Here is a 12,300-nt window from a genome sequence, read left to right on the forward strand (position 1 = left end):
AACTATCAATAGTTCCGCGCACCAGTGGGTGGCGCGAGCGGCCAGGAATGGAACTGGAATACATGCCTTGCCTTTTGGCCGACCGACCACGCCCGGGGTCAAGGCGTGGCCTCGGGACATATATGCGGGCTCTAAGCTTGAGCCCGCCCAGTGCTGATATGCGAGCTTGTAATAAAGACTTGTTTGTATCCATGCATTGTGGCCTACCTCTCTGGCAATCGAGTCATGTGTGCACTGCACCACACTGGTGACCCCGATTGGTTCAGCCGTTGCTGACCCCCGAACGCGCCATGGCTACCAACGCCGTCGCAATCAAACTCCCGGAGTTTTGCGAAGCGCAAGCCGACGTTTGGTTTGTGCAGGCCGAAACTCAATTCCAACTCCGGGGCATCACGGCGGACGAGTCCAGGTACTACCACGTGGTCGCCGCCCTCGGGCCAGGCACTGCCACCCGCGTCGTGTCCATCCTTCGGCGCCCGCCGGGCGACCACAAGTACGAGGCACTCAAACGTCTCCTCCTCGCCACGTTCGGGCTCACGGAGGTCGAACGCGCCGACCGCCTCCTGGACCTTCCCGCCCTCGACGACACGACCATCCGTCCAGATGGATTTCATGCTGTCCCTGCTTGGAGAACAGCGCCCGGATTTCTTATTCCGAGCACTTTTCCTACACCAGCTACCTGTGCAGGTGCACCTCGTGCTGGCCGGTTCCAAAATAACGGAGCCCGCACCCTGGCCAGAGAGGCCGACAAGTTTTTCGCGGCCTGCGACATGCGGTCTGTGTACGGTGCTGCCGTAGTGGATGCCGGTGCGGAGGCTACAGCGCCCCCTGCTTCCCTCATGGCCGCTGCTACGCCCCGCCCACTAATGCCGCCGCCACCACCACCGCCGCCGGCATGGCCGCCACGGGGGCCACCGCCGCAAACCTGTTGCTACTACCATGCCAGGTTCGGCCGCAAGGCTAGAACGTGCCGCCCGCCATGTTCTTTCGACGGGTCGGTAAACAACCGGGCCGGCGCTCACTTGCGGCCATGAGCGTCGGCCATTCTGGCAGCCTCCTGTTCATCACGGACACCTCGTCCGGTCGTCCTTTTCTGTGCGACATGGGAGCGCAGGTAAGCGTCCTCCCTGCCTCCGCGTCCGACAAGCAAGCCGCGGGCCAGGGCCCCGCTTTGCTTGCCGCCAACGGCACACCCATCCGCACATTCGGGAAGCGTTGCCTCTCACTGCGGTTCGGAGGGCAGCGCTTCCAATGGTCGTTCGTCACCGCCAGCGTGCCAATGGCCCTGCTCGGTGCAGACTTCCTGTGTGCGCATGGGCTGTTAGTCGACGTTAAGCGCAGACGTCTCATCCAGGCCGAAACCTTCAGCTCGCTCGCTTGTTCGCTGAGCGGCTCGCTGAGCGGCTCACCGAGTGACTTGCCAAGCGGCTTGCTGAGTGGTTCCGTCCCGACGAGATTAGTTTGTACGCTTCCGGCAGCGGACGAGTTTACCCGCCTCCTCGCCAGTTTCCCGGCACACGCGGCTCACGTTTTCAGCGGTGGCCGTCAAACACGGGGTGGAGCACCATATCCCCACCGTCGGCCCACCGGTCTATGCCCGGGCCCGGGCACTGAAAGCGGAGTTCGCCACGCTGGAGCGGCTGGGCATCGTGCGGTGCTCCAACAGCGCATGGGCCTCTCCTCTGCACATTGTGCCAAAGCCCGGCGGCAGATGGCGGCCGTGCGGTGACTACCGCCGGCTCAACGATGCCACCACCCCCGATCGCTACCCGGTCCCACATATTCAAGACTTTTCCACCCGGTTGGCAAACGACCGTGTTCTCCAAGGTGGACCTCATCCGGGGCTATCACCAGGTCCCCGTCCAACCGGACGATGTCCCAAAGACGGCCGTCATCACCCCTTTCGGCCTCTTTGAGTTCCTGCGGATGCCTTTTGGGTTGAAGAATGCGGCCCAGGCATTCCAGCGGCTCATGGAAAGCGTCTTGCGCGACTTACCTTTCATCTACGTCTACCTGGACGACATCCTAGTCGCGAGCTCGTCCCGGGAGGAGCACCTGCTCCACCTCCGCACGCTCTTCGAATGTCTGGGTCAGCATGGCCTGATTGTCAACCCCGCGAAGTGCCGTTTCGGCATCACTGCCATCGACTTCTTGGGGCACCGCATCACCAGGCACGGGGCCGTCCCTTTACCGGCCAAGGTGGAGGCGGTCAGGGGTTTCCCGCGCCCCCGCACGATCAAGGGGCTCCAGGAATTCCTGGGCATGGTAAATTTTTACCACCGCTTCGTGCCCCACGTCGCCCAGCTCCTCCGCCCCCTGCACGAGGCCCTCCGGGGCAAGCTGGGCCAAGGTAACACCGCCTGGTCGGAGCCGATGGCCGTGGCGTTTGCAGGCGCAAAGCTGGCCCTGGCCAACGCCACCATGCTGGCGCACCCGGCGCCCGATGCACCGATCGCCCTCACCACCGACGCATCGGACTACGCGGTGGGCGCGGTGCACGAGCAGTGGGTGCGTGGTGCTTGGCAGCCGCTGGCGTTTTTTAGCCGGCAGCTTCGCCTGCATGAACGCCGCTACAGCACATTCGACCGCGAGCTGCTCGGGCTCCACCTGGCGGTCCGACACTTCCGCCATCTGCTCAAGGGCCGCCCGTTCACGGCTTTCGTTGATCACAAGCCCTTTGTGTTCGTGATGTCCAAGGTCGCCGAGCCATGGTCGGCCCGGCAGCAGCGTCACCTCTCTTCCGTGTCAGAGTACACGACGGACGTCCATCACGTCGCGGCAAAGACAACCCAGTAGCGGATTGCCTTTCCCGGTCCGTCGCACACACGGTCCACCTGGGGATCGACTATGCCCGGATGGTGGATTACCAGACCGCCGACCCCGACCTCCAGGCCTTGCGGACCGCCATCACGGGCCTCCGCGTCACCGAGGTGCCGTTTGACGTCGCGGGCACCCAGGCACGAAGGCCTCCCAGAAGCTCGTCGTGGCGAAGTTTGTCTGGCATGGCCTCAGGAAGAACGTCCGTGACTGGGCCAGGACGTGCCTCGCGTGCCAGCGCGCAAAGGTCCACTGCCACACCCGGGCCCCGTTGGCCCCATTTACGGTGCCCGAGCGTCGGTTCGACCAGGTCCACGTCGACTTGGTGGGACCTCTGCCCCCATTGCGGGGGTTCACACACCTCCTTACCATGGTGGACCGCAACACCCGGTGGCCGGAGGCCGTGCCACTGGCGGCGACGGCTGCGGCTGACATCGCGCAAGCCTTCATCGCCACATGGGTTGCCCGGTTTGGTGCCCCCTCGGACATCTCGTCCGACCGCGGCCCCCAGTTCACCTCAGAGATCTTGGGAGCGGTGGCGCAAGGGCTCGGCATCAAACTGCACCGCACCACGGCCTACCACCCCCAGGCCAATGGCCTGTACGAGCGCTTTCATCGCTCCATGAAGGCCGCACTCCGGGCCAGCCTCCACGACGGCAGCTGGGCCGACAGGCTCCCCTGGGTCCTGCTGGGCCTCAGGACGGCGCCCAAGGACAACCTGCGCGTCCTCGGCGGAGCTGGTCTTCGGACAGCCGCTGCGGGTGCCAGGCAAGTTTATCCCCGACTCCACGGCTCCTTGGTGCGCGGCGCAACAGCGCTCCACCCTGCAGGAGGCCGCCAGGAGGTTCGCCCCAGTGCCCACAGCACACCACGGTTGCCCGCACTCCAACGTCGCCCCGGAGCTTCACATGGCGGAGTACGTTTTCGTCCGGCACGACGCCCACCGGGCACCGCTGCGGTCCCCGTACGACGGGCCTTTCCATGTGCTGGAGACCGGGGACAAACATTTCACTGTGGACATCGGTGGTGCTCCGGAGTGTATCTCCGTGGACCGCCTCAAGCTGGCCCACCTCGATCTTAACCACCCCCCGCAAGCAGCTCTGCCTCCGCGTCGAGGCCGCCCCCCGGCGGTCAGACCCCCGGCACCCCCCAGCCCCGCCGTCCCGCTACCCCCCAGCCCTGCACGCATCGCCAGAGGGTGTTTCGGCTGGGTCATCCGGCTTCCCCGCAAGCTCACCCTTCAGGTGCGCGGGAATTCTGGGGGGGGCGTGTGTGGCAGGCACAACTATCAATAATTCTGCGCACCAGTGGGTGGCGCGAGCGGCCAAGCATGGAACTGGAATACATGCCCCGCCTTTCGGCCGACCGACCACGCCCGGGAGCAAGGCGTGGCCTCAGGACATATATGCGGGCTCTAAGCTCGAGCCCGCCCAGTGCTGATATGCGAGCTTGAAATAAAGACTCTTGTTTGTATCCATGCGTTGTGGCCTACCTCTCTGGCAATCGAGTCGTGTGTGCACAGCACCACAATGGGGTCATCGGCCCCACAAATATCAATATCAATATCTATGATGATGATGATGAGAGGAAGTGCCACGTGACAGGGTGAAGAACAGGCCATCATATGCTTCTGTAAGATGCCGATTGACGCCGTGTTCTATGGTGATCAATAAGGCCTCCATCTCCTCAACTGTGACTCATTGTCGTCTTAGTACAGTGTAGTCGTCTTAGTACAGTGGAGTCGTGCTAGTACAGTCATCGTGCTAGTACAGTGTAGTCATGTTAGTACAGTGTGGTCGTGGTGATGCAGTGTAGTCGTCGTTAGTACAGTGTTGTCGTTGGTACAGTGTCGTCGTTAGTACAGTGTTGCCGTGTTAGTACAGTGTCGCCATGTTAGTACAGTGTCGTCGTTCGTACAGTGTCGTCGTTGGTACAGTGTCGCCGTGTTAGTACAGTGCCATTGTTAGTAGTGTCGTCGTGTTAGTACAGTGTCGTTGTGTTAGTACAGTGCCATCGTTGGTACAGTGTCGTCGAGTTAGTACAGTGTCATCGTGTTAGTGCAGTGTCGTCGTGTTAGTACAGTGTCGCCGTCTTAATACAGTGTAGTCATGTTAGTACAGTGTAGTCGTGTTGAGTACAGTGTTGTCGTGTTAGTACAGTGTGGTCGTGCCAGTACAGTGTAGGTGCGTTAAACTTCCAGATTTTAAAAATGATCTTTAAATTGTTTATCTATCTATAATTCCAGTAATCTCTGTGTGATGTGTGTGTGTGTGTGTGTATGTGTGTGTGTATGTGTGTATGTATGTGTGTATGTGTGTCTGTAACCCCTGTTTCTCGACAACCACGGGTCTGATATACTTGAAACTTGCCAGGTATATTGCTGGGGACCTGAGGATGTGCCTTTTCAAGGTTTCATATTAATCGGACAAGTAGTTAGCGAGCTATGGCGATTTAGCCGTTCGCCGTTCGCTTTGGCTTTGCGAATGGACCAAACCATTTCATGTAAATAGAGGGGGGGGGGGGGGTTCTGTGGTCGTTGCGGATGGACCAAACCATTTCATGTAAATAGAGGGGGGGGGGGATTGTCACCGTACTCGCAAGCCGTTCGCTTTGGCTTTGCGAATGGACCAAACCATTTCATGTAAATAGAGGGGGGGGGGGATATAATTTTAGATATATATATAGTACGGGCATGCCCTAGTATTATTAAATTTGAAGTAAATACTTGAACACTGCATGGAGTATCATGTTCTATGAACTTTCAAGGTTGTCAAGTAATGAATTTGAGCGATGGAGGATACACCGTCTGTAGCTTGATTTGGAGGCCATTTTGATTTGCATTTGCTGTTTGTCCCACCTAAAATGTCGTTTTAATGTTATCCTTTCCTATAGGTTGGAATTCCAGCATGGATTCAGGAAATCAAAGTGTTGTGATTGGAAAAATCGGTGATGACGTGAATGAGGAACTAAAATATTGTTACGGATTCGGTTAAGATGTTATTATGGGCCAAGCGGATGGTCAACCGCGACCGTTACAGGATCCCCGATTGGCCCGACTCCCCCAGCGTTGACCAGATCGCACCACAGATATTCAATTTGGAAACCTCTAAAGCGACCGAAAGAGAAGGCAGAGAGAAGAAGACAGAGTACGGAGGAATAACAGGATTTATTATACACACAAGCAAAAAGAAGGAGCGATCAAAGTTATTTACAAGCAATGGATGGAAGAAGCAGTCACACAGTGAATCGTTAGCTTATACTAGTCAATTTACTTAACCCCAGGACAACGATTAGGACAGACGACGTTCACACTTACACGGGGGATATTGCAGGCAGGTATGGCTTGAGGATGGATGGTTGTTTTGGGAGGCAATAGGGGGTCCAGCGTGGATTGCTGCCTGGCGCGTCCTTTTCGTGGCCTGCGGCCCCTCAGCTGCCCCCTTAGGTGCAGCACAGCTGGTCGCACGATGGCTCGCACACACCTGCTCGTTCAGGCGTCTTCCTTCTCCCCAGCAACAACGAGCAACAGCAAGCAAGAGGATGGGGTCAGAGCAAGAGAGCGGGGTCAGAGCAAGAGAGCGGGGTCAGAGCAAGAGAGTGGAGTGCGTCCCGCGGCGGCTTATATTGGTTTCCTCACCGAAACTTCGTGCACTTTCCCGGGGGTTCCCGCTCCGCCCTCTCTTAGCCAAACCCCTTGTTCTGGGTTGGATGAGCGGGGCCGACTTACTCCTCCCCCCTATGACGAGGGGGGCGACCCGTCTTCTCTAGCCACTCCCCTTGTTCGTAATGGCCGCAAATGGTGAAAACCGGTCAGCAGCTGCAGGTAAGGCGCCGTCACGTTGCACAGCAGTTCAGTACTGCAATAAACGGTTGCTGTCAAAGCTCAAGTGGGGGAATCCCTGGCACTTGAGCTGCCATGGATCATCGGAGGGGCCTACGCTTTATTTCGTTTGATGCAATGCAGAGTCAATCTAGTGGGAAACACATATTTAGCCTACATAGAATAAGGAAATAAACTATTTAAAAAGATATATCGTGGCCTGTGTGTAAGTTTCATGGAATTAACTAGGAGGACGGCTGCGACCATTATTTACATTACGAGGGTGTTACACACAACAAACCATAATTTTCACATTCATTACACTTTCTCCAAAATTGTTACACTTCTCAAAACCGTTACACTTCTCAAATTCGTTACACTATGTTCTACTCCGGAAATATAAATTTCCAGGAAATAACTTTCTTCCATTCCACGTATTCCCTCTGCCTCTGAAGGTGGATGGAGGTTATGTCTCTGTCTTGTTTGTTTGTCTGTTTGTCTGTGAGCAGGATATCTCAAAAAGTTGTGGATGGATTCGGACTGAATTTTGGATGTGTGACAAGGACGAATTCATACGATTTGGTGAAGATCCGAATCTAGATCTGGAACAGAGAATTTTTAACTGATTCCACATCATTGAGAGTTGGAGCCAAAAACGATATACTGCGTAACACGATATTTCAAAAAGTTGTGAATGAGTTATGACAAAACTTGGTGAATGAGTTGGTTGGGTGTGACAATAACAAGCTGATTCGACTTTGGTTCAGGTCTGGATCCAGATCCGGTCTTTCAGTGGATACAAAACATAAACTGTTTAGCCTGGTGGATGTATGTGCTCTACCAGGTACAATTCTAGTTAATTTCGTTATGATAAAGAAGCATTATGGACCAGAAATACAAGACAAACAGAATTTAAATCATTTTTCATAAATTGTAAAATTCATAACATGAAATCCACAAAGTTGTGATCCGGGATTGTCGGAGGATCGGCCAGTGAGGGAGAGAAATCTTATTTTGTGGCGAAAACAAACATTTTACAGGTGAACGACGTCATTCGTTGAGATTGTGAGGAACCAGGACATGAACTTGGTGTTTGTGCAAAACTTAACATCCAAATCGATGTTACTGATCATTCATTCACCGTTTTATTCTTCTCATGAACTGTAATTGTAAAGGTTTGTAAAAGTGGAGAATCTTTGTGTAAAAGTTGTTAAAATGAATTCTGTACAGTGAAGTGTTCACGGAACATCACAAACGAAGCAGAAACTTAAGGTTAATATTTCCAGGTGTTGTACATAAAACACACACACTGATTACACAGTGATGCGTCACATGGAAACATGTCAGGTGAATGTTTTTTTTTTTTTTTTTTTTTTTTTTGTATACTGAATCGAGGCTCGTGAAAGAGCTAACATTTACTTCACAAACAAATCAACCAGACAAACAAAATATATAAAAAGAGGGAGCGGAAGACAAGATGGGGAGAGAAGGGGAGGCACACAAACACAACATTTGAGAGCAGGGAGATGTGTGGAAGGGAGAGGGCTTGGGGGGAGGAGGCGTGGGAAGGGGGGGGGGGGGGAGGGAGAAGTATAAAACACAAGGACACCAAGGACTTCCAGGACAGAAGTTGGTATTTCAAAAAAGTGGAATTGGGGTGAAATTAGCGGGGGTAGAAAAGATCAAGGTTTTGGATGAGGGAAGATAAGAGATGGTGGTGAGCAGCTGTTTTAAAGACCTGGAGGGTGGAGTGGGATTGAAGAGAGTGAAGGAGTTTGTTCCAGAGGCGGGAGAAAAGAGGAATGAAGGTGAGCAGAGAGTCTTGATTTTGGCAGTTTGACCATAAGAGGGTTGCAGGCAGATCTTGTGCGACCTGTAGGAATATTTGCGGGACAGAGCCCAGAGAGAGCTGGGGGGGGGAAGGCCAGAGAGGAGTCGGTAGAAGACGGAAAGACCACCAACCTGCCTGCGGTGAGTGAGTGAGAGGCCCTTGGAGTTAGCTTCATCGCGGGAGATTCCAATGATTCTGAATGCTTTGGTTTCAACAACGTAAAGACGAGCTAGGTGTGAGGCAGGAGCACCAGCCAAGAGGGGAGAGCAGTATTCCATTGAGCTGTGGATGAAAGCCTTGTATGTGGTGAGGAGCTCAGGTGTGCCAAGGAAGGACTTCGCACGACGGAGGATGCCCAGTCGGCGACTGGCTTTGGAGGCCAGATTTGAAATGTGGTTTTCCCAGGAAAGATCATGGCAGATAGTGAGACCCAAAAGCTTGAGTGACAGAACTTCTTGGAGAGGATTATTAAGAAAGTGGATGGGAGGGTTGTCCAGTCGGTCTTTTCAGAGAGACATCGTAAGAGTGTGAGATTTGTCAGGATTGAAAGACATGTTCCACTTGTTTGCCCAGTCTGTGATTTTGTCCAGGTCTGCAGAGAGTGAGGAGGCTGCAGACTGCTGATCTGAGGGATGAAGAATGGAGCGACAGAGAGTAGAGTCATCAGCAAAGAGATACAGAGGATTTTCAAGAGAGTCAGAGAGATCATTGATGAAGACCAGAAAAAGCACAGGGCCCAGAACACTGCCTTGTGGAACTCCAGCCTGAACAGGAAGAGGAGATGAGAGAAACCCATTCAGGGCCACACGTTGACTATGACTAGAGAGGAAGTCCGCCAGCCATGCGTGTAGATTTCCATGGATACCAAAAGAGGAGAGTTTGGTGAGCAGAGCGGGGTGCCAGACCGTATCGAAGGCATGTGATATGTCAAGGGAGACTGCTCTAATTTCCTGTTTGGCATTGAGGACCTCCATCCATTGTTGAGAAAGCAGAAGCAGCATGTCCAGAGTAGAGTGTCCAGGTCTGAAACCAAATTGATGATCAGAGATCAAGTCATTGGAGAAGAGGAAAGATTTCATATCTGAAGCAATGATGGATTCCATGGCTTTGCTGATAATTGGGAGAAGGCTGATTGGTCTGTAGTTGCTGGGATCTGTTTTTGCACCTTTTTTGTGCAAAGCGGTGATGTTGGCAGATTTCCAAGCAGATGGAAGATGACCTTGAGCAAAAGAGAGCGTGAAGAGAACAGAGAGAGGGAGTGAAAGAGCGGAAGAACAGGCTTTTAGGACCCGTGGGCTGATGCCGTCAGGTCCAGTTGCAGAATCCGAGTCGAGGGTTGACAGAAACTTTTCCACCTTGTCAGGAGGAAAGGACACGGAGTCCAGGAGCAGCTGGGAATGACTGGGTATGGTGGGTACAGAGAGGGATGGGTTTGGGACAGAAGATTTAGAGGCAAACACAGAGTTGAGGCATTCAGCTTTTTCATGTGCGGAGTCAGCCGTGTGGCCATTTGAGGTGAGGCAGGGGATGGAGGGGGAACAAACACCAGAAACAGATTTGACCAGACGCCACCAGGATTTGGAAGAGGGAGACAGATAAGAGAGTTCGGTCCTGAGAACGGAGAGATATTGTTTCCTGGCTCTCCTGAGGGTGGACACACACTTGTTTTGGGCTTTGTGAAAGGAAATGAGATTTCCTTCCGTTGGATTTGCTTTCCAGGAGACGAAAGCAAGTTGTTTCTGGGCAATAGCCTCACCACAAGATTCCGTGTACCATGGACGGGAGGAAGGGTATGACAACTGAAGACGAGATGGGATAAATCTGTGCATGAGAGAGAGCAATTTACTTTGGAAGAATTCCCAGGATGAGTTGATGTCAGAGGCGGTAGAGATGGGAGACCAGTCCAGATGATTGATGGCTGCTTGAAGACCTTGCCAGTTGGCCTAAGTGAAATGCCAGACTCGTCGACGCTGAGGAGGCTCTCTGAGAATGGTCAGAGAGATGTCCACTTTAACAAGCACATGATCAGAAGAGCTGATTGGAGCAGAAGAAGAGCAGCAGACATTTTCAGGGAAGTTAGTCATAACCATGAAGTTTCACTTCCATCTTCAAATAATTTATTTATTCTTATGATAAAAACAACTGATGAATGAACATTATGAAAGGCTAGACAAAATAATTCAGTCATTTCCATTTTGGATCGATCAACCATTGGGTGAATCCAGGCAAACTTAAAGAAAAATAGGACCGTGGGTCCTGAAGCTCACCTGGATCAGGAGCAACAGTCGCTCAACCCCCCACAGACCCTCTCAGACTCTGATATTTTTTAATGCTGTGAACAAACTTTGGTGCATCATGGGAGATGAAGGTTGTGATCAAGTTTTTCAATATTGTGTGTGTAGTTTCGGAGAAGAGAGCAAATACCTATTTTGGGGGTCAAAAACCCCCGTAGCTCCCCTTATTGAGCGCAGATTTTGATGTGATTAATTCACCTTCATCAGGCATCAGATATGAAGCTCATGTCCAAGTTTCATCAAAATCATGTGTTTGGTTCAAGCGATGATGACTGAAGTGTTTACAGACCCAATCCCTCCCTCACTTCCTCACTCCCTCACTCCCTCACTCACTCACTCACTTACCTATGGACAATGCTCGATCGCATAAGCTCACCGTACTAAATTCCAGGTGAGCTAAAAAATACTGAGTTGGTAAAGGGAATTTTTAAATCTATAATTTTTTCACAGGTGCACTGACCTATCACGGAGCGATCAACAGATTTAATTCACCAAAGAACGATCTCACAGCAACATAAATCATTCACATGTTCCTAAAATCATTCACATGCATATTGAATCATTCACATGTACCTTGAATCATTCATATGTACTTTGAATCATTCACATGTACCTTGAATCAATTACATTTTCCTTGAATCATTCACATGTACCTTCAATAATTCACATGTACCTTGAATAATTCACATGTACCTTGAATCAATTACATACACATTGAATCATTCACATGTACCTTGAATAATTCGCATTTTTCTTGAATCATTCACATGTTTCTTGAATCATTCACTTCTTCCTGGAATCCTGTGATGTTTAATTCCAGTGAAGAACGAAAGATTCATTCTATCTTGTGGAGAAAACGAATTGGCGTTCACTCGAATTTACTACATCAGAGGGAAATGTAAGAACAATGTTGTGAAATTTCCTTCATTCATCAATTAAAATTATGTTTTATTTTCATACAAAATGGAGGTTCCATTTCTCTTCCCCCATGTTTGTTGTGTTTAGATTTTTCGTTAAAAGATCAAATAAATCTTCATAAACAAAAAAACAATAGAATTTCACATCTTGTAATTTTTGTTAATCTTTAATCATTTCCACAGAAGGACCGGTGGAGCATCCGGAGAAGGTTGATCTGGATCAGAACAACTTGAGAAGACTTTGTAAGTGAAGGGAAATGGGGAGGGGGTTCTTCTTCTTCCTTCCATATACAGATTATTTAAAATTACATATTTTCTCCTTTTCATTCTTTCCTTTTTCTTCTGTTTTATTTCCCTATTTATATTTTCCTTCACTCTATTCCACTTAGTTATTCTCCAACTCGACTTTCCCTCTTGTCAAGTGTCAGAAGACCCAAAGTTTGTTTAATTGAACGATGTCCAACCAGGAGGAGGGGATAGTCCAAACTTGTGTTTGCTGATTAAAGGCCTTTCTTAATCCCCACCCTCTCCTCCCTCCTCTCTCATACCCCATCCCCTTCCCTCTCTCTCTCTCTCCCTCCATCTCCCCCACTACCCCATCCCCCTCTCTCCTCCCCTCTA

At 51.5% G+C, this 12,300-nt stretch overlaps 1 protein-coding gene across 3 annotated transcripts in view; it reads left to right on the plus strand.

Moving 5' to 3' along the window:
• The window catches only part of LOC137411091 (E3 ubiquitin/ISG15 ligase TRIM25-like), a 212,658-nt gene that overhangs the window by 39,185 nt on the left and 161,173 nt on the right, over positions 1-12,300 (plus strand). For 2 of the 3 annotated variants that reach the window (XM_078770637.1, XM_078770638.1), the window contains exon 5: positions 11,863-11,922. The exons of the other annotated variant lie outside the window; for it this stretch is intronic. In XM_078770637.1, coding sequence (XP_078626763.1) covers positions 11,863-11,922 — 60 coding nt within the window. The remainder of the gene's footprint in view (positions 1-11,862; positions 11,923-12,300) is intronic. 3 annotated transcript variants of the gene reach the window in all.

Source organism: Myxine glutinosa, chromosome 1 (genome assembly GCF_964187855.1).
Source record: "Myxine glutinosa chromosome 1, kmMyxGlut1.1, whole genome shotgun sequence".
Taxonomy (NCBI): domain Eukaryota; kingdom Metazoa; phylum Chordata; class Myxini; order Myxiniformes; family Myxinidae; genus Myxine; species Myxine glutinosa.